At 44.6% G+C, this 22,005-nt stretch overlaps 3 protein-coding genes across 4 annotated transcripts; all 3 read left to right on the top strand.

Annotated features, from left to right (window-relative positions):
• Positions 1-273: 273 nt before the first annotated feature.
• Positions 274-1,167, top strand: LOC123078019 (uncharacterized). The gene is made up of 2 exons (XM_044500401.1): positions 274-454; positions 692-1,167. Exons 1-2 carry the CDS (start codon positions 307-309, stop codon positions 844-846), a joined length of 303 nt encoding a protein of 100 aa, XP_044356336.1. The 5' UTR covers positions 274-306; the 3' UTR covers positions 847-1,167.
• Positions 1,168-6,525: 5,358 nt separating this feature from the next.
• Positions 6,526-15,622, top strand: LOC123078020 (5'-nucleotidase domain-containing protein 4). Its single transcript, XM_044500402.1, has 17 exons — positions 6,526-6,939; positions 7,154-7,251; positions 9,492-9,611; positions 9,909-9,998; positions 10,079-10,194; positions 10,271-10,370; positions 11,197-11,268; positions 11,341-11,388; positions 11,462-11,539; positions 11,639-11,758; positions 11,872-11,977; positions 12,668-12,831; positions 13,400-13,534; positions 13,782-13,912; positions 14,212-14,274; positions 14,361-14,439; positions 15,122-15,622. The coding sequence occupies exons 1-17, from the start codon at positions 6,609-6,611 to the stop codon at positions 15,161-15,163; spliced, it is 1,893 nt and encodes a 630-aa protein (XP_044356337.1). The 5' UTR covers positions 6,526-6,608; the 3' UTR covers positions 15,164-15,622.
• A 453-nt stretch (positions 15,623-16,075) lies between these two features.
• LOC123078021 (protein TRIGALACTOSYLDIACYLGLYCEROL 4, chloroplastic) lies at positions 16,076-19,971 on the top strand. 2 transcript variants are annotated; one of them, XR_006436977.1, is made up of 6 exons: positions 16,076-16,440; positions 16,785-17,019; positions 17,283-17,637; positions 18,012-18,349; positions 18,511-18,575; positions 19,379-19,971. XR_006436977.1 is itself a non-coding variant. In XM_044500403.1 (5 exons), the coding sequence occupies exons 1-5, from the start codon at positions 16,175-16,177 to the stop codon at positions 19,574-19,576; spliced, it is 1,392 nt and encodes a 463-aa protein (XP_044356338.1). In that variant the 5' UTR covers positions 16,079-16,174; the 3' UTR covers positions 19,577-19,971. The 2 variants fall into 2 exon arrangements, 1 of the variants encoding a protein (XP_044356338.1); XM_044500403.1 differs by lacking the exon at positions 18,511-18,575 and having other exon boundaries at positions 16,079-16,440.
• The last annotated feature ends 2,034 nt before the right edge of the window (positions 19,972-22,005 follow it).

A 22,005-nucleotide genomic window follows, 5' to 3' on the forward strand; every position in this document is an offset into this window, starting at 1 on the left:
TTTATGTGCTAAGCAAATAGATGTGTACTCATTAGAATCCATGAGAAATCAAATCAGAGCATAATCTATTTGCATTCATTATCCTATCAGGCAGTTGATGTTACATTTAAAAAATGATATCACAACCGCCAATATTATTTGTTACTTTCTGCTTTTTGTGTTTCATTCTTGAAATTGCTTGGGAAGGAAAAGGTATTTAACTACAAATAATTTCAGGAAGCAAGTGCTCTGAAGTCCGAACTGCTGAACCTCTTGTCAACTCCAGCAAACTAGCAGAGCCTTCTATCACCAAATAAAAGGGCTGTAATGTCGCTACGACAGCTACTGGGATGGTCAGATGGAGAGGTGATGCGGCCGGAGTCAAAGCCCTGTTCCCGACTGATGCGCCACACTGCTGGTATCTTCTCAGTTGGTGGTGGCCTTGCTTTCTGGGTGCTTTGCCGCCTTCACTATGGTAATCCTTCCTGGCCATCCACATATTTTCCGTTTCAATATCTGGTCTATTCATCTTGAAACATATATTTGTTAATATTACCATCAAGGATGTAAATGTCATTGTTCCTGTATCCATATAGTACTGTGATTGTAGTTTTGGCCTTGTCATTAGCAGTTGTTTTGACCTTTTGGGTGTTGGTCCTTCTAAGCAATTCATACCTGAAGGTAGTTTGCCGACCCCTCTTTGATTATCCAGGTCCAAGGATAACGGTTCCAAGGAGTCTCAGGTGGGCATCTTGTGGAGCGATGGGCACGAGCGCGACATCAGCCATGCTTGTGCGGCTCTTCAGCCCGGAGTGTGAACCGCAGAACATAGCAGCTTTCGACAGACCTGAATTCAAGCCTGCATAGTGTCATGGAAATCCAGTGCCAGGTCTAGCAAGCCCTATGCGAGTTCGCTGATTCGGCCCATAGTATCTACCTTGCCTGATGTTTATGCATAAATGAACCTCCCTGAAATTGGACACCTCTATGTTTCGTACATTGTGGGCGCCGTAATTTTGTTCAGAAACTAGGAGCTGGTAGTACCTTGAGCATCAAATTTGGTATCCGTTGCTTGCAAACTGAGATAGTGCTGTATTACTGGCTACATTCTGAATGCCAAGAAGTTGTACATTCAGTCAACCTGATGGCTAATAAGTTATATTCAGTTAACCTGATGACTGTTTATTCTGTGCACTGCCTTTTATTTTCGATCTGCTGAAGGCAAGCTCGTTTGCAACTGTCCGTCTGGGACAAGGATTCGAGTTGATGCTGATCTTTTGGCAGTTATTTGTTCCTGTTTTTTACAGTTATAAAATCTGCTAAAGAAAATTACGGTTACTTGCTTCTAATTAATCCGGTATATGTTTTAAGAACTAGCAGTAGACTTGGTGTTGGTATCGGACTTTGTATACGCGACGAGTCTACGTATATTTCCATCGTCGGAACTCGCAAATCACGTGCGTACTTCATCACCCATCAAATTTCTCCTTTGTTTCGCGTCGAAGCTGCAACGAGAGAGTCGAGACGCCACAAACTCGCAATGCAGCTGGTGCTGTGGGACTGCTGCCCGCCGTGCGCGCCGGACCCGGCGGGCGCAGACGGCGGCCACTATGAGGAGCTGCCGGTGTCGGTGCCGCCGCACGTGCCGCGGGGGCTGAGCAGGGACGACGCGCCCGGGCCCGGGCTGGACCAATGGGAGGAGGGCGCGTACGCGGAGGCCGTGGAGCAGCTGACGTCGCCGCCGCCTGAGATCACGGAGACGGGCGCCGGCGCCGGAGACGCGTGGCCGTGGCTACGGGCGGCTTTCGCGTCGCTCTACGAGAGGGTGGTGGCGCCCGTGCCGTTCTGCGGCCGCTCGTGACGAAAGTAAAGCCGGTCGTGCCTCGTGCGTGCGCGCGTTGGGTGCAGAGATCGCGAACTCTCGATGCGCGGCACGGGCCAGAGGCTGCTATTTTCCCGTGAGATCTTTCCGGCGGACACGATAACGATACGCTTGTCCCCGCGCTTTGCGTCGGCGTGCAGGCGTTTCGCTTGCACCGCACGTGTTGCAATCGCACATTTGTGGCGTGTCGTGGTTCGATTTTCAGATACCATCTCAATCTGTGTCGTCTCGGAGCCAAGAAGAATCTATGCTCCAAGCCTCACAGAGAACGACGAAGCATGGGCATCTCGGGCTCTCCAGGTCGAACGGATGCTCATCTTCAAAAGACCTCCTGCGACGATCGTATAGGCACCTCCAAAAGGAGAGCGCGCTGGCCGGACTAGACTAGAGAGCACCTTGTTCGATCCAGGAAGACTTCACATCGGGAATCTACTACGGGTAGTAGCTACATGTCGTTCTAATACCAACCTTCTTTCCATTGTCCTTTTCATTCAGAAATCCATTCATTCTTACTCACGGACGCTAAGATAATAGCTACATGTACCTGGATTCAGAATTAGGTGTACAGCACTGTCGTAATTTTAGCTTTAGTGCAAGTCCCTCCCATCCTTGTAAAAGCTGTCCTTTTGGACAGAGATGTTGTTAAATTAAGAGCATCTACATCCAGGCCGGATACACCAAATTAGATTAGGTACTTGTATTTTCAAAAAAAAAATAGGTACTTGAAAATCATACGTGTGAAATTTTGCCTCGAGTTACTTTTCACCATGTACTAGTTTACAGATACAATGGAATTTAAAATTTGAGAGAAGGGGGCAACATATCATAAGTAAGAAAGGCAAAGTGTTTTCATGTTGTCACAGGACGGATCCATCATCGATCTGACCTTCACCGGCACCCAATGGGTTCTGGGCTCCGACGAGGAAGAGTAGGGCATGGGAGACGACGACACCTTGAGCCTCGTGAGCCGGCTCGTGTCCCATGCTCTATTCTACCTTGTCGGCGATCGGACCAACACTCTAGGGAGCGCAGCCGGCCGCCGGACATGGTCACGACGACCGGGCGAGTTCCGTTTAAAGATCGCTACGTTGCATATAATAATATGGATTTGAGGTATCCGGATGTGGATTGCATTATTTGAGACATGACCGGTCAGTGTCCTCGGACACGCCCCGGGCGTTTGAGTGGCCGGATTTGCCCATCACGGCTGTAAATGCTCTAAGGCTAGAACATTTGCAACTCTATTTTGACTACATGAAAGCTTCGTAACTATAAGTTCCCTCCCTCCATCAGATAGAAGAGCCCTAAGAGGATCTATAGCCGGGAACCCTAAACCCGCCTCAAACGCTCGGGCAGCCCATCCGGTCACGGACTGGTAAAAAATATGATTCAACTGAGCGCGTCAAACCGGCCTCAAACGTCTGGGCTGTCCGGTGCTCCTCATATCCAGCCCAAAATGTAGGCCGGATATGGGGCGGCTCGGGCCGTCCGCCACGTCAGCTCAGCCCATCCCGACCCCAAAAAAAAAACCCAATCCGGAAACCCTAGCTCAATTCACTCTGCTCTCGCTCCGTCTCATCTTCTCCCCCTACTTCGATTTCTCCGATTTTGATCCACTCCGATGACTCCTATGGCCATGTCGAGCTCCGACAGCCGCTTCGACTCGGACCTCGGCGTTGATGAGGAGTTGGCCCTCTGCATTGCCCTCGAGAGGTCCAAGGTGGACACGGGGGGAAGCTCCGGATCTGCTGCCTCGCCTCTGCCCCGCCATGCAGCGAGGACGCCGAAGCTGGCCCTTCCCGGTCCCCACGCAGTCCCCTGGCCCCGTCGGCCGCTGCTCCACTCTAGCAACTGTGGGTGCTATAGTGCTCACACCGCCGGCCCGTACACGCATGCCGAAATCGAAGGTGCACCCCGCCCGCCGCAAGAGGCAGCGGGCAAGGAAAAGGGACGCGGTGGAGCAATCCGTGCGCCGCCGCCGCGGGTTCCTCGCTTGGGTCTACCGTCGGTCGCTTATGACGGCGGAGATGGACGCTCGGTGGCTCCACCGGAAGAACGCCAAGGCGCTCCGGGTTGCCATGCGGCGGAGGTGCCTCGGCTGGCGAAGCTCAAGCGGTAGCAGGATAGGGCCGTCCACCGGCTCAAAGGGTTGATCGTCCTCTCTAACTCCGACTCCTCCGCAGCGACGACCACGACTCCTCGTTCGATGACTGGGGCGATCCTCCACCAGCTGCCGATGCCTATAGCAGCGTCGTCGATCGGAAGGGGAAAGGGCCGACGAGGGAGTGGTAAAGATCCGCCTTCTCCACCTTAATTTCAAGTTTCTAGATGTAGTTTGAACTTGTCCATCGTTTATGTGCATTATGTGAACTTTGATGATCTTTTGAAGATCCGTTGGTGATCTCTTGGTGAATGGAGTGTGCATTTCTATGTTCAATTGTATGTCTGTTTCATGATCTACGCAGGTTGTGTTTGTTTGGGCTTCAGTTTCAACAGTTTCAGCTGTGGACTTGCTGTGCTGGCAAAACCGCCGTGCTGAGGAAACAACTGTAGTGAAGGTTAGCTGTTTGGCAACGCAGCTGTAGAAACGACTTTGAGCTGATGAAAAGCCTGAAATGCCCTTAGAGTACTGAGGTCAGTGTAACTTGTTGATTCAGTGTTAATAGATTGTTTAAATGGTATTTTGATTGACAGGGAATGATTTGTTCTATGGTAATGCATAAAATCTTTTATAATAATAATTTTCTCACTTTCTTGCTCATATATACATAGAATAATAGTGAGCAAAAGAATTATGTTGTCACATCGCTAGTCCATGCAAGTCACAATTGCCCGTACAATACAAAAGATAGTTCATATAACTAATAATCCGTACAAAAGAGAGCTAAAGGATTAGACCGTCCATATAATTCATAATCCGTACATATAATTAGATGTCCGTACAAATCTGGCGGAACCGGAGCTCTCGCGGGGGAATAGGACGGATGGCAATTTGGTTGTAAATCTGGATAAAGGGCAGGGTTAGCGCTGGGAAAACTGCATATTGCGAGCAGCTTCGCAGCGGAAGTACGCGGCGAGGTGCTTTGGGCTATACCACGTAAAACTGGCCGAAACTGATATAGGTTTTGCACACAAAACTGCTCTATTTTAGCTGTTTGGTACAGCTTTAGCTTTTTCTTACAGGAAACTGTCTACAAAAGCTGAAACAAACACAACCGCAGTTTTATCGACGTTGCATGGTTTCGTATGAATATAGGGGACCGGATATGAGATACACGATTGTGGGCGATGCGTTTTAGGGCCCGGATTTGCCAAGTTTGGCTGTAGGTATTTGAGGGCTCGAATGTGTCAAGTCCAGCTATAGATGTTCGTTCTAATCTCCCGAATGATAGGGGCAAAAGATCGTGTGAAAAAAATACACAATTGTACAATTAACGCTAGAGAACAATTGAACATTAACATGCCATGCTAAGAGAAAGGAAGGGTAGATGATGATTACACAATTGCAACATCATTGACAAGATGGAGAGGTTACCCATTCAAAAAGGTGAAGAGTTACCCAAAACTCGAGGAGGACTTACATCACCCATTGTAAAAAAAGAGGTCATATATGTAGCACATGAGCCTTGGTTTTATGAGATGCGGGTGTGTTTTTTGGCATGTTTCTAACTTCATCTCGGTTTAAAAGATTTGTTCTAGCACTGAAAGAGATATAAATACAATTGTATTTAAACCAACATAATTAACAAAAAGAACTGTTATTTTGTTGCGGAAAAAACTTCCGTTATGTTCATCAAACATCATTGACAGTACAAAGAACACGAGAAGTAACAAGAATACATCCATGTATGTAGAACACCTAGCGACGACTATAAGCACCAAAACGGGACGAAGGCGTATCGCCGTCGTCACCCATCCCTCACCGGAGCCGGGAAAACATTGTTGTAGCAGACAATCGGAAAGTCATGCTAAGGCCTCAAAGGACCAACACACCAAAACAGCAATCGCTGCCAATGAAGAGAAGTGTAGATTGAAAGGATATAACCTGTAAACACATAAAATTAGATGAATGAAGACCGGATCCATGCAGATCCAAAAAAACAAACACCGACCGAATCCCATGAGATCCGCATGAGATATACCTCCACACCTTTTTCAATGACGCGAGACACACCACCGGAATGGGGCTAGGCGGGAAGAAACTTATTATATCTTCAGGAAGTTGTTGCCGCTTCGTCTTCCTGAACAAGATAGAAACCTTAAACAGACTAAAAACACCTAAAACACAAAATATGAGGGATCCATCTACGCCTCCATGGCTCCAAGGCCACGGGAGATGAGCCAGATCGACAATAAAACAATTATAATATGATAATTATTAAGGTTTTAAGGTGACACGAGCAATAGACGTGAGAAGCATGAAAAACGCCTTCAGTATTGAAGAAAGCAATTCAATAATTGTTGCGAGTAAGCATGAATCTGGCGTGTTAAAAAAGAATACTCCAGATTCATGAATCTAGAGTATAAAATAGGCGTATTTCAGCAATTTTATTGAACATATATATGGAATTTCTTAGGGGTTCTTATGAGAAGTTTTTGAAAAGTATTTCGAACTTTTTCTCAATTTACACCGTGCCAGCGCCCCCACTCCCCCACTAACCTCCCACCTCCACCCCCCATCCACTCCCAGCACCGCGGTCGCTCTCGGTCTTAACCAAACCAGCACCTGAGCAGCGCGCGCGCGGCAATGGCGGACCCGGTCGAGCTCGTGCGGCGCATCTGCCTCTGTTTCCCGCCACGGCTGCCGCCTCCGCAGCGCTCCAGAGTGCCGCCGCCACAGCCGCGATGCCTCGGGGTCTGGGCTCGCCTCCGCCTCCCGAGCTCTGCCCTGTCGCTCCGGTGCCGCGCGCTCGACGCCAGCAAGCCGTCGGCGGTCAGGGGGGAACCGAGCGAGGAGTACGACGACGATGAGGAGCCGTACTTTTCCGTGACATCGTCGAGGCTGTCGGAGGTGGACTACCTCGGGGAGAGCACCAAGGGGGATTTGAACGTGCGCAGGAGGCACCTCGACGCGCTCGGTGAGCTCCGACCTCCCTAATTCTGCGCTATTTCTCCCTCTCTGCTGAGCGGATGTCATCTTGTTGATGAAACTATCGTGGCGACACCAAACGATCGTCTGTCTGACAAAAGCATCATGCATAATATACTCTTTTTCCCGATGGAACGCACCGTAACAGTATCAGAATTATGCTAGAAATTTGCTCTAATTACTCCTGAATTCTTGAATTTCAGGTGGGAATGGAAAGTCAACATTGCATGGTCCTATAGAGGAGATAGCTTGGAAAGAAGCAAGACAAGCTGAAACGTTGCTCAGTGACTTGGGAATTGCAGTAATATTCTACTCCGTACCCCATTAGCATGATTTTCACCTTGCTGATGTTTGCTATGCTTCTTCTATTCTTTCGTGTTATGTAACATTTCTTTTATAGAACTCTTACTAATGTTTCGATCAATGTTACTTAGAACTTCCGCCTAGAATCTTCTTTTTTATAAAAAATAAAATAAATATCTGCTTCCTGTAGTTTGGGATGAAATAGAAGTTTCATGGATTTTCTCATTAATTGCAATAATATTAACCGAGAAAGTAAAATAAGAGTATGAAGCAAAAATGATATGGAGGTAATAATATTCATAAAGCCTTTAAAGCTATATAAGTAATGTAATTCGATAGGATTATCTATAGTGGAAAAATTGTTTCATGGCTGTTTTTTTCTAGTGGATAGATGATTAACAAAATCCATATGTTTCTCTTTAAACACATACCTAATTTATTCGCAAAAAAGGCTACCTAATTTTTTTTGAAAAGGAGGATGTACCCCCGGCCTCTGCATCTGGGCGATGCATGCGGCCACTTTATTAATTATTCACAAAGACTTTACAAAGTAGTACATCAGTAAGCCTGGAGCCACCATCTTAGCAACACCTGTCGCTACTCCTATCCCCTTGATGTAGGGGTGCCGAATGTCCGAGCCTAATACCAAATAGACATCACACCGAAACCTAACATCTAAAGCCGGATGCCCAATGCTAGCCACATACCGGGACTGGGTCACACACCGGTCCGGCGCACTCACCGAGCCCGCCACCGTCGTCTTCCACCGATCCATCTCCATAGCAGGGACTGACGCAAACCTTGCCAGCCTGCCGTCGACGCCACCATGGCGTCAGATAGCGCCACCGCCCTGCCCTCGACCATCCAGCCGCATCCGTCGACGATATCCAGCTGCACCATGCCGCCAAAACTCGTCGTCATCGACGCGGTAGATACAACGCCGCACCACCTGGCAACCACCACACCGTTGCCACTGCTGGAGCCACGCAGAGCCCCACCACCCGCAGCATCTCTCCCCTGAATACGAGGTCCTCCCCAGACGGCGCCTCCATGGAGAATACGACGCGCAGGACGTCGCCGCCGCCCAATCCAGACTGGATTTTGGACTTTCGTCCGGGAGGGATTCGGGGGTGGATAGGACAGACCTCGGCTTCGCCTCCAGGGAGGATAACGGCGTGGAGTGACGTCGCCGATGCTGGGCCGAACAAGCCGACCAAAGTTTCCTCCGGTCCCATCCTATACCACCAAACCTCCGTCTGCTCCGGATCCAGCAATAGCCATGAGCCGAAACCTGCAGAGATGAAAGAGCCATGGGGCTCAGCCCACCAGGAAGGAGGACTGAGAAGAAACCAACGTAGAACTCCAGACGCCGAATCCAGCGATCTGACGTGGCCAGTGACGACCACCACCACCCCGCGGCGGCCGACAGATTCCAAAGACAGGATCCAGATGGTTCTGATCTGGATCCGGCGGCACTCGCGACCACCGGTCAAATCCAACACAGCCACCACTTCGCCACAAGAAGGCCGCCGCCACCGCGCCACGTAGGACGCCATCGGGAGACCCGCCCGCCGCGCCGCCGAACCCCGCGCTCGCCCGGCGCACCTCCCGATCTCGTTGTCCCACGCTAGCCGTGACGGAAGAGGTGAGGAGAAGCCCCGCCGCCGCCCTGCCGGCCAGGCTTCGCCCGACGACACTGCGGACGGCGGCGAGGATGGGGAGAAGCAGAGGAGGCCGAGAGGCGGGGCGGCTAGGGTTTCCCCCCGGGTCGCCCGCGGGGGCGATGCGAGGGGACGCGAGGTGCTGGGTCGCTCCCCTTGGGGTTTTGCTCTCCCGATCCGAGAGCAAAAAAAAAGGCTACCTAATTGCACTTCACTTAAGTAAATTCCTGATTTCTGTTGAAGTTTCTTATTTAGAAGTAGTTTGAAATTTCCCAATATTTACTCATTTAGTGAATAGTAACTGCAGCGGAAACATGATAACGGCAAAAACAAAAAATATTACCAGAATTGACGAATAGATGATACTCAAGTTGCAAGTAAACGTTTAACTATAAATTCTGGACAGTGGAACAATAGATTTGTTTTGCTGTTATTCTATGACTGCTAATGTTTTATTCTGAACTTCCATTGTTTTTCTTTTTCTTTTGCCAATCATATCTTGATCGAGCATCATGATGATGGAGAAATTAGTCACCCTTCCAGTGACACAAGATTGCTGTCTATTTGCTAAATGCAGGATCCTTTAACAGTAAGGAACTCTCCTCGTGGAATTTTCTGCACCAGGACACTAAATCTTCGATCTATCAGTGTCATTGGCTATGACATGGATTATACATTGATTCATTACAACGTGATGGTACTTCAACATCCATTTTCTTGATTTGTCTACTAAATGCTCTGAAAACGAGGGATGCATATGTAGAAAATTAACATATTTGTTGAAATGATATGGCATGTATAATTCTGAAAATTACATATGCAGGACAGTATGAGTGCTAACTGCTAACTACGAGTTATCATATTTGTAGTTTTTTCTTCTCTCCATAGAGCCTCAAATCTTGGATTAGATGAAGTGAATGTTCTTTGTGTTTTTCACTATAGTTATTATGGCAAAAATTATATAAAGTAACGACGTCTTGTGAAATTTGTGTAGGCCTGGGAAGGGCGTGCATATGATTATGGGATGGCCAACCTGAAGAGCATGGGTTTCCTAGTAGACGACCTTGAATTTGATCCTGACTTGGTAAGTGTACCCATGTGTACTTTATCGTAATACTGCAGAAGGCATACATAACCCTTAGTGACATGACTACTCTTCCACAGGTTATTAGGGGTCTTATTATGGATAAAGTAAAAGGAAACTTGGTAAAAGCTGACCGTTTTGGGTACATCAAGAGGGTCATGCACGGTACCCAAATGTTGCCCACTCGTGCTGTGAGGTAGACATAGATGAGGTTTTTCTGTCAATTTTGTTGCTGCTGGAGAATTATAACTCTTATTAATGCTTGCGTGTAGTGAAATATATGGACGAGAGTTGGTGGACCTGCGGAAAGAAGATACATGGGAGTTCCTTAATACCCTTTTCTCTGTTTCAGAAGCTGTCATGTTCATGCAGGTCACTTACCTTTTCCTTAATCTGTTAACTATCTTGTGTGATGCCACTTGATATGTAGGTATTCATTTAAATAAACAACTATCATTCACATTTACATATGCTACCGTCGTCAGTTGATTTCTCTCTCAAATATAGATCATTTCATTAGAAGCAGAGTATTTGTCAATGTCAGTAAAAGACTTGGTAAGAATGGCAAAGGTGGTTTAAAATAAGGGGAAAATACGATACCAATCCTAGCTTGAAGAAAGTTCTTCTTGCTATTTTAATGTGCTCTTCTCTTTCATCCATGGAAATGTGTCCTTTTGTTTTCTGGGGGAGCGGAGTTTGACATATGTTACATTTTAGGCTCGTACATTAATTTAATGTACAGATAAATTTGCAGAAATGATGACGTGAGCATACCAGGTTGTTATTCTTTTCGGTTGTAGTGGGGTTTGTAGCAGTAATGAAAGGAGCTACTTGGTATTTACTCCCTCTGTACCATAATGTAAGACGTTTTTTGAAGTGTCAAAAAACGTCTTACATTATGGGACGGAGGGAGTAGTTTGCAGTGGGCATTTGATTAAGCATTTCCTGAAGAAGCTCATTCAGCTTATCGTGTGTTCACAAATTGAACCGTATTTACCCCCAAGACATATACATTAACATGATTAGTCCTGCTTTAATTCATTCAGGAAGTATTTGCTATGCTTTTAAAGCAAACACATAAATAAATAATAGGGTGATAACCTTGAGCCTGTCATGATAAACATTTTCTCAAGCTTAAATTGAATGATATTTTTATAATTTTATAGACATGAATGACATGTCATTCTTATTGTTTCAGATGGTTGACAAGTTGGATCAGGGGTTGGTGCCTGCTGAACTTGGGCCACTGGATTACAAAGGGCTGTACAATGTAAGAGCATTGCTGCTTCTTTTGCATGACCGTGTTTGTTGTGTCATAACATTCGGAGTATGTTGATTTCAGGCTGTTTCCAAAGCACTTTTTCGAGCACATGTAGAAGGTCAACTCAAGGTAACCTTTGTCGTTATATATTTACTTACGACTGATACTGGTCTTAAAATTTCTTTAGCTGGTTGAAATGTAGAGGGAAATAATGGCTGAGCCCGAGCGATTTGTCGAGCCTGATCCAGAACTGCCTCTAGCTCTTCTAGATCAAAAGGAGGTTAACACATTCTCACCTTAACAGCCCATGAACCATTTGAATATTTGAGCCATTATACTACTATACTAAATGACTGATTTTCCCTTTTCAACTCATCAGGCTGGAAAAAGGTTGCTTCTTATTACTAACTCAGATTACCACTATACAAACAAAATGATGAATCATGCATTCAATCGCTTTCTTCCTAATGATATGGGATGGAGAGATCTATTTGAAATGGTGAGTATTTATGTCCCTTCTATGTTGATAACGTTGAAGGTAACTGTGTCTCAGTCTTTGCTTATCATCATACTCAAACTTCATGAAGACTAGTCGATTATGTATTAATGTAGGTTATAGTCTCCGCGAGGAAACCAGAGTTTTTCCAAATTTCGCATCCATTGTACGAGGTTGTCACTGACGATGGTTTATTGCGTCCCTGTTTTAAGGCAAATTCAGGTGAAAATCTCAACATTGTTACTGTTGTGATCTAACTTCTATAGTTCTATTCTATAGAATCTCGACTTGTTCTATTCCTTTTGCACTGTAATGAACCACATTCAAATTTCAGACTGCCAATATGTGTGGTAATAATTGATTTGGAAGCCCAATTTTTTAAAACAAAATAAAGTATTGAATGAAAAATCATATAAGTACTTGTAGACATATTTCAGATTGACCAAGAAATAAATACTTGTAAAAATAGAATAACACTTCACGATAAGATAGGAATAAAAAATTATGCATACCATTTATAAAAGCTCTAACGTATGAATTTATATGATCTAAATGCACACTGACCATTTTATAGCCACTAAGACAAAGTGCATGTGCCAGCAATCACATGAGACATGTACATGTATTTGTTTTGGTATTATAACGTGAGTCGTGAGGTTTGCTTCACTACACCCTTCTGCAAAATAATTATGGATCTTAAAGATGATTTGCAGTTATAGTTTCATTGTTCATCTTCATCCACAGATGACCTAGCTCCCTTCCTTGGCCTTTTTATGCTTACGTTGCTAGATCCTGCAACTTTGATGTCCTGTTTCTTTTCTGTTCATGTGTCTGTTTCTGATGTGCCAGCTTGACCAGGATTTTGTGTGTGTGTTGACTGACTTATTACTCTTCTCTTAATTGGGTATTTAGGTGGCTTGTACTCTGGTGGTAGTGCTCAGATGGTTGAGAAGTCACTAGATATTCATGGAGATGAAATATTATATGTGGGGGACCATATTTTTACAGATGTGAGCCAATCAAAGGTTCATTTACGATGGAGGACAGCATTAATATGCCGAGAACTGGAAGATGAGGTTAGGTTGCTTACTTTTCTCACCAATTAATACAAAACCGAGTTCTAAATAGCATTTATAATTAGTATATCACATTCTAGGTATACGAATAGGAGGTAAATAAGCTTTTTTTTATCAAAAGTTTATCAGTCTATCACTGGTAGCTTCCCTGTATTGCATTTTATTTCTGAACTCATTTTAACATAATTTACTTGCTTGAGTAAATTGCACCAGAGGTCCTTAGACTTTTCCCATTGCCCCACTTAGGTACATAAATTTGTCACTTTCTTTGGTCCCTAAACTCAGCATAAGCATGAAGCATGCTACTTAGGTCTATCTATTTTGAACTGATGAAATCACAACTTTAGAGGGATCCAAGTACTTTGCAGCATGTTGATTTGGAGGGACTGAGTTCTGATGATGCAGCTATCTATTAACCATGTCGATTTGAAATATTTTGCATCTGTTGATCCTCAATTTTCTGAAATAGAACCCAGAAAAGGATTATATTTAGTTTTAATGTTTGTGCCATATTGCTGATAAAAGTATTTTTGTCCTAGCTACCAAATTTTCCCCTCCTGTATTGCAGTTTGACGCACTAATCAAAAGCCATGCTCAGAAAGAAAAGCTTGTCACACTTATACAACAAAAGGAAATTGTTGGAGACCTTTTCAACCAACTTCGCCTGGCTCTGCAGAGACGCACAAATTCACGCCCTGCACAGGTATTAGGGTGTAGAAATGCCTTTGTAAGATTTAACATGTTCAATTTTCTTTCCCTCGAGTAGCTTGAGATTTTACCAACAACACAATTTCAGCAATTCACTGAACACTGGTGCAGCATAGAAACTACCTACAGCTTAAGCCAAAAGCAAAGATAGTCTCGCGATTTTGTTTCTGCTTGCAGGCTCTGACGATTTTGTTGAGTTATTAATATGGTTGCGTTAATATCTCGATTTCACTCTTTTCCAGACGCTTGCTGCAACTTGTATGAATGATCAGGAGCTTACAGAAAGTATGCAAAAGTTGCTCATTGTTATGCAGAGATTAGATGAAAAGATCGTGCCATTGCTGGAATCAGATGGAGAACTTTTCAATAAAAGGTATAAAGATCTCTATTGCCAAGTTCCTATGAGCATATTTTATGTCAAGAAGTACATCAAATGTGTCGTTTCCACAGCATATCTTCCACATCAAATGTGTTCCTTGCAGAAGAAATGGCTGTTAAGTTTGATTGCTGTAAAATTTCAGGGCATAACTTCTATTTTGCTTCTTATTCCTAATGTCTACAATTCCTGTCACTCTGGAACTAATGTCCTACGTCGTTCATATATCTCCTAGTTCGTTGCATATGATCTAATTGTAGTAAGATAAACTAAGCAAATGTTATTTCCTCTTTAAGATGGGGTTGGCTGTCACGCGCTGGCCTATGGGACAAGAGTCATCTAACCAGGCAAATTGAGAAGTGAGTGGTTATGTTTTTGTATTGCTGCATATTTTACAGACCCTGTGCTTATTTGTGTAAATGCAATTATTTTTCCTTTGTTGTAGATATGCTGATATATACACATCAAGGGTTTCAAACTTTCTACACTATACTCCATTCATGTATTTTCGATCACAAGAACAGGTAAATGCACGGATCCATATAATATCTTGTCCTGTTACCTTTTGTCATTTTGCGTTGTGCTCATGTTTATTACCTGAGCCTTTAGACTGGCAATTCTCCACTACAATCACTGAAGACACGTTATAGCAGTAAAGAGGATGACACAATCACTCCTGCAAATGCCTCGGAATATGTAAAAAAGAATGCTAGACATGGTTTTAGGAAAGGGCATTCTGTTGGTTTGCCTAGTGAAGTTATTTTCTTTTGTCACTTGCCTTCAAGTAGTTCTCCTCTTGCTAAGAGCATTTTGTGCCAATGGGAGTAGGCAGAGGTAGAATATATTTATCATATCTACTTGATGTTGTGAAACCACCAACGCAGCACATTGAAAAGTACTCCAGGTCACTTGAACAATCTGCGTACCTGAAAATCACCACAATAGCTGTTACTGTGTTACAAATCTATAAAGAAAAACAGTAAAAGAACATCGACACAAGCACACTATTTGTACATGCTATACTAACTATGTGGCCTCCACTTAAATTTGTTGAACTAACTGTGTGGCTTCCACTTAAATTTGTTGAAAACAAGCCTAGGGTACGTGCTACATTGACATTGGTTGCATCGACGAATTACTCTGTCGTATCCACAATTGTTCGTTGTTTCACTATGAATTGTTGCTAATCCTTTACGCACCTCTTAGACGCTTGCACACGACGTCCATTCTTATTCCCGCGATCAATAACATTGGTGTCAACGAGTTCCCTCTATGTCTAATCACGCACGGAGACTAGGCGATGGAAATAAGAAGAATTGCAACTTGGTAAGGACCGTGTGGCCGTAGTTGCTGGGCTGCACCAAGCTCCTGGATACTGGGCAAAGACTGCTGATTGGCGAGATGTTGCGATGTGTAAGTACTATTTTTTGCGGGAGTGTAAGTAATTTATATGGCCGTGTGCCAGTACAGCTAAAGTCATTAGCTAGTTGTAAGTTTTTACACGATTAGATTCTTACAGTAAGCGACTGTCGTGGTCGTTTGTTTTGGTTTGGTGAGGAATAAGAATGATGACCAGTGTGATTTTTAACGGACCATGTGAAGTGTTACACAGCGGAGATCCAGCAGTTTATGTAACTTAATTTGTGCAAAACTTATGTATAATGAACCGATCGAATCTCTATTCATGGATGAAAGATTTCATTTTCTCGTTGTAAGCCTATGTTCTCCATGCCGCCGGGAGGTCCTTGGAGCGTGCGGTTTTCCTGGATTATTTGTGGGAATTGACCTATTTTCAGTAAAATTCTACTGAATTCAGGCATTTAAATTCGCTGTATATAGGAGCATTTTTCACTGCTTGGAATGAGTGGTCAGCTATCTAAAAAACAATAAGAAAATAGGAGTATTTTCCCTACAAATTTGGGCTTACAACGGGTAGATGTTAGATCCATTGCCAGTTTAATCATATTTTGCAAAAAAAAAGAGTAATCAGCACCTATTGGCCCAGTCTACTTGTGGCAGTTTCTCTAATGGAAATGGACAAGGCTCGCTGTTTTTTTTCTTAAAAAAAAGGACCCAGTTTACATGTTATATTGCCACGTAGGCACTCGCCATGCTCCGTCACAGCCAGCGTGGCTCGCCACCCCCCTATCCTCGGGACGCACCGCAACAGCTGCAACAACACTCCGACGCAGCACAAAGCGAACGAACAATTCCGAGAAAAAGGCAAAGCGCCGCCCGGCGAAAGCGGCGTCGGCGGCGATGTTGCGGCAGATGCGATGGCTGACGGACAGGGAAGGGAGGTGGGAGCTTGACGTGGAGTCCCCGGCGACGATGGAGGGCACGGCGCGCCCGGTCCCGGGCGACCCGCTGCCCCTCGGCCTCTCGCGGGGGCCCCGCGTCACCCGCACCAAGCAGCTCGACTTCTTCCACCGCTTCATGGCCTCCCCGCTCGTCCCCTCCTTCTCCGCCTCCCGCGCCGGCCTCTCCCTCCATCACGCGCACCTCCTCCATCTCGCCCACAACTGGTAACCCCCCTCCCCTCACAACCTAACTCACCAACAATCCTGCGAGAGACGGTCGTACTTACGTATCTGCACCCTTCCAAGGTTGCCGCGGTTGATAGGTAGTGAAATGTGGTATACAAGGTGCCGATTCCAATGGCATTTCCATACGTACCAGCCACATCCGAGTGGTGGAATATTAGTCGTAGATTTCTTAGGTAGTTGTTTCTGAATGCCTTGTGTCTGGTTATTATGTTCGTTTATTCGAACGTTGCCTGCTTGCAGGAAGATGAACTGTATAATTGCAATGATTTTGATTCATGTATAACAAGTATGTGCCCAAAACTCATGTTCACTAACTTGGGCAGGTCGTTTACTATCTTGGAGCAGCTTCATGTACAGAAGCTTGTGACAGTCGTGAAAGAGAAGTTGTCAAATCGGCAAGAAGGGGTCCCCTGGTCCAATGATCTCAAGAGGCATTTGCATGATGTCATTTCTCTAGGTGCTGGCACGGAACTCTTGATCACACCAGACACGGCATTGCTGCTGGAGTTGTACAATATCAACAAGGGGGACCGAGGCAAAGCGATTATTCACCACAAGGCAAAACACCTGGATGCTCTTAGGCTCTTTGGTATATAATTAGCTATTTGTGTGTATTCTATCATGTTTGTGCTGCCATTTTTCACTAAATCTTATTTTCTTCATGTATGCCGATTAGGACATGTAGTCTTCAATAGGTTGTGATGGATTTATGCAATACTTGATCTTGCTCTGTTTTGGGAATGACTAGTTTACTGAACTGATGCTACTGTTGCTGTTCTGAATGTTTGGATGAGCTGAACCATTCTTTTTACTGTTTGCAGCTTCCTCAACAAAACCTTACATTAGCAGCGTCCTGGCCTGGGTTATTTGTTGATAAACAGGGGGTGTACTGGGATGTGCCTTTATCATTGTCAGCTGATCTTGCTTCAGTCGGCTCCAGTTCTGGATTGAGTTATCATCTATTGTTACAACAGAATAGTGGGGAGCCAAAATGTTTTGGTGGTGATGAAACCAATGATGTTCCTCTCGCTCTGCTACCTGGTTTGTGTGCTAAGGCAGCTATTTCCATCAAGAGAAGTATTGATGCTTGGAGGAAGAAAGAAGACAAGCTAAAAATGGTTCAGCCTTATGATGCATTTCTCTCAGACCCTCATGTTTCATTCACTGGAATTGTTGGTAAGCATCTTACCATGTTTTAGTGTTGTGCTGATTACATCTTTTTAGTTGTGAAAATCTGTGCTTGAGCTTCAGTGACTCATTCTGTAAGCTGCTTTCAGAAAAGTTCTTGGGTCTACTTGCTTGGAGGTTATGTTTTTTACAACACTTTCACTCACATGCCATGTCCTGCTCATTGTCACATTTCAAGAATATATGATAATTTAACCAACATTTTCCCTGGTGTTCCAATGTATCACAAGATTTTGCAAGTAAAAAATCTTGTGCACTTTCTCTGGATATATTATCACAAACTACTTTATGACCCTGTATTGGATTTATAGGTCGCCAGCACCAAACGGTTTACTGTTTCCTGCCTCATTTTGTTCATCCAGGTGCAGTAGCCAGTGGTTCTTTGGGGGATTGTTCAAAAAGAATTTCAGTGCCAGACGAAACGCGAAAAAGCAATGCCTTCAGAGTGTTCCACGAGAGGAATAAGTTTGCTGCATGTGCAGATCTCTTTGCTTCTGTTACTTTTACAGCTCAACATGGAAATTTCCAGAGGCTTTTCCTGGATTTGACAAGGGTCAGTGCCCGATTAGATATATCCTCAGGATCTTTGTTCTTACGTGGTGCTTCTCGTCTAGCGCAAGATTTTTTCTTCTCTAGACGGCCTGATTTAGAGACATTCTGTGATGTTTGTCCAGATGTGATTGTTTCTCTTCAACAACAGGTGAATCATATTTTCCTTTCATTTCACTTTGTGCTCTGTTACCTAGAACTAGAAGGTCATTCTGTATGCAGACTGTCACGCCACAAAGCATGATACTCTTACTCCTTTTTTTTTGGATTTGAGATGTCAAATCATTTCGAAATCTTTATTTTCTTTTTCAGTTCAGCCAATAACCCTAAGGTGGAAGAGTTTTTGCCTGACATGCATTGCTATTTGATTAATCAAGGTATCGAAGAGCTTAGTTATACTGTCACTTTCCAGCAGGAATAGATTGACACAATGCTATTCTATATCAAACATAATACATACATCTCTATGTTTTCTTTAGGAAAACTTGATTGGTGTCCTGTCATATGTTAATTTTATCTTGGTAACATTTTCTTGAAATCAATAAGCAAATTGGTTAGGAGAAGGTATCCAGTAACTGAACTCTGCCAGTTACCATTAGTTTTCTGACTGATGGCCGGGATATTGGTTTAGCATAGAGGATCAAGACCATTACCAAAAGTTCCTCCCAAGGATCCTATCCTATTGGGTATCTGTTCCCTGCCTTTTCCGCTAGGATCGGAAATCTTATATTTTCCATATCCATGTATTGCAAGTGCTATTGCTTATAACTTCTCCCACCAGTTACTCTGTTATTGCGGAACACATTTCATTACTGAGATCTCAGAGGCTACAGGATAATTTTTTGCCACCACTTGTCACTGACACATGGAGTGCCATGTATGAATACCATTTGTTCCAAGTGTCAAATACTGTTTTTTCCCTGTGTAGTTACCTTTTTGGCTTGATGGGTTTTATTACTGTTAGATGGTATCACCTTCCTAGAACTTAGGAATCAGTATTAGTAAGTACTCCCTCTGTAAACTAATATAAGACCTTTTAGATCATTTTTCTCCTGTTGCCTTCCTTCAACATATTCCAAGCAGATGAATTAATCGGACAAGAGGATCGCAATGTTTAGGACTACAAATCTATCATAAAGAGTTAAAAACTCAGTAAAGCTATCCTTTGTTCCTTGCGCAGATAGTTGGGCCATTCAGCTTTCGTGTTGAATCTTCTGTTGCCATTGACCCAAGAAGTCAAGACCATTTTGTCCGAGTGGACGACTCGGTCTTCGCCATTGATTGGGCTCTGAAGGTCCTGGGTTCAGCAAAGGCCACAGCTTGGTATTCGCCCAAGCATCAGGAAGCAATGGTGGAGCTTCGTTTCTTTGAGGTCTGATGAAGCACATAAAGGTTCCATCTCACGTCGAAGGTCACAAGCACATAAGGTTCCATCTCATGTCGAAGGTCACGTTGAAGGTCACAAGCATAATTGTATGAATGGTCGATGCTGGGTTTTATCAAGCCTATGCATACAACACCATTGGATTTATTTGGGTTATACTACTTTGACATGTTGGATCATCGGTCCTGCCATGCTGCTCTTCGGGTAAAATAGTTTCTGCTATAGAGTAATCCACGGAGGAAATGGTTATTTCAGTTCTAGGACAGTTGTTATGTATTCACATTGTCCGTCAATTGAAAATACATTCTAATTGTATTTCGTACTTTCACTAGCCACACTTGCTCTTTGTTCATCAATCCTTTATTATATGGTTTGAGAGTTTCACCTTACACACTGCTTGTTCTGGATGAATAATTTTTGGCTAGGCTCATGCCTAGGATTACTCTTTGTGTTCTTGACTGACAATCAAAACAAAAAATAAGTTATCTCATGGAATTATCAACCTTCACGTAGCAATTGATACTAGCGATGTGGAAGGCTATATAATTATCAGAAAGTAATGATGCAGTAGCGTTCATCCTAATCCATGCATCTAAATAAAATAGCAATATGTTGCAATGATATCTCTCACCATAAAAATTCGCTTATCATCGGATAGTGACTCTTTCCTTGTTCACAAGGAGCCAAGAACTCTAATTCATTATGCAAAGGAAAAGTAAACGTGTGAAGTAACAAAGATACAAGGTGTTTCACGGATCTCCCCCAAGCTTGCAATTAAGTCGACGGGGACCTGATACCTAATTTTCTTCAGAGCACGTGCTTCCTCTTTCTCTTCCTCTTTAGGCTTCTCATCCTTGGTCCAGTTGCACGCAACGAACATACACTTAAAGCGGGCTGACATAACCATCATCTCCTCTTGTTGATCGGGAAGACTTCCACGAGGAACTTAGTTTCTGCATACAACTTAATTAGCAGTTGCATCTAAGAGGTGTTCTATCCTACTGTACAGCTCATCGACCTTCTTTTCAAGGTCTTTGCTCATTATCCAATAGGCATCAATACCTTCTCCAATATTATGGGCGCAAGCTTTAGAAATTTTCTTGAGATCGCTAATCTTTTCCTTAATCTCATCTAGGGTAGCTGATGCCTTCTCGTGCTAACGAGGGGTAGACCCTAGAAATTCTACTTTTCTTTCTCTTCCTTCTCTTTCTTTGACTTCTCTTCTTTGATGCTCAGACAGTGGAGTTCCTGCTAACTTTTGGGCATCATGTACTCCCAATCGGGGAGAGTTATGATCTTACTTGGTGAAGGGGTTGAAGAAGATCCTTTCTCGTTGGGAGCGATGCCCCGCAAAGCCATAACAAACGATGCCTTCTTGATCCTGTAGATGAGACTTTGTTGGAGAGAAGGCATACCTTGCAGGCAACGGATTTGATCGACAATGAGCCATGGACGTCCACCCCTAGCTTATATACCCAAAAAGGCTTTCGCCCTGCTTTATATACAAAGCAAATCACCAGAGCCACAATGATCCAACAGATAAGTTCACACCACACACACAGGTAGCACACAAACATAGTACAACAAGGTTTTGCTGAGGGCATATCTCAACAAGCCCTAAACGAAAGATAAAAGGCAGCACAAGCCAAGGGGGTGCCCCTAGCGGCCTTGCCACAGCGGCACCCAGTGCCTAATCCGGCTCCAAAAGTGGATGGGGAAAGCGGAGGAGCCAAGCGGAAGGCCAGTGCACGAAGATCTGCGATGAAGATGTCGATGGCGTCCCGATCTTGCAGGCGGCTAAGCAGCCACGAGAGCTGCAAATAGCCACACATTTTGAAAATCGCGTCAGTAGCACGTCGAAGAGGCGCATACTGAATCACAAGCTTATTGCGGACCGTCCATAGCGCCCACGCAAGAACCCCAATACCCAGCCAGTGGCGGGAACGCAGCGTGGAGGCCTGGATTTCCTCAAAGAGGCCGGGGAAATTGTTCTTGCACCCATGTCCACCGACCACCTCATGGAAGCAGCTCCAAAGGAATTGCGCGGACACGCAGGTGAAGAAGATGTGATTCGAGTCCTCCATCGTCCCACACAATGGGAAATTCCTGTCCCCAGGGCCATTTCTCTTGAGTACCTCCACCCCTGAATGTACCCGGTCTTGAATTCATTGCCGGAGGAAGATCTGAATCTTAAGTGGGAGTCTAATTGCCCAGATTAGGGCCAGAGGCTCTGGGCCAGGAGATGCCGCAATGTTCTGGTAGAGAGATTTGGTGGAGAAGCATCCAGACGTCTCCAGGTGCCAGGAGATGCGATCGTGCGTCTGATTCGCGCCTGGTGACTGGAGGGCGATACACTCAAGGAGCTCCTGCCAGGCGACAAGTTCCATAGGCCCAAATGGCCTCTGGAACGCGAGGCGCCCTAA

The sequence above is a fragment of the Triticum aestivum genome, chromosome 3D, assembly GCF_018294505.1.
Source record: "Triticum aestivum cultivar Chinese Spring chromosome 3D, IWGSC CS RefSeq v2.1, whole genome shotgun sequence".
Lineage (NCBI taxonomy): Eukaryota > Viridiplantae > Streptophyta > Magnoliopsida > Poales > Poaceae > Triticum > Triticum aestivum.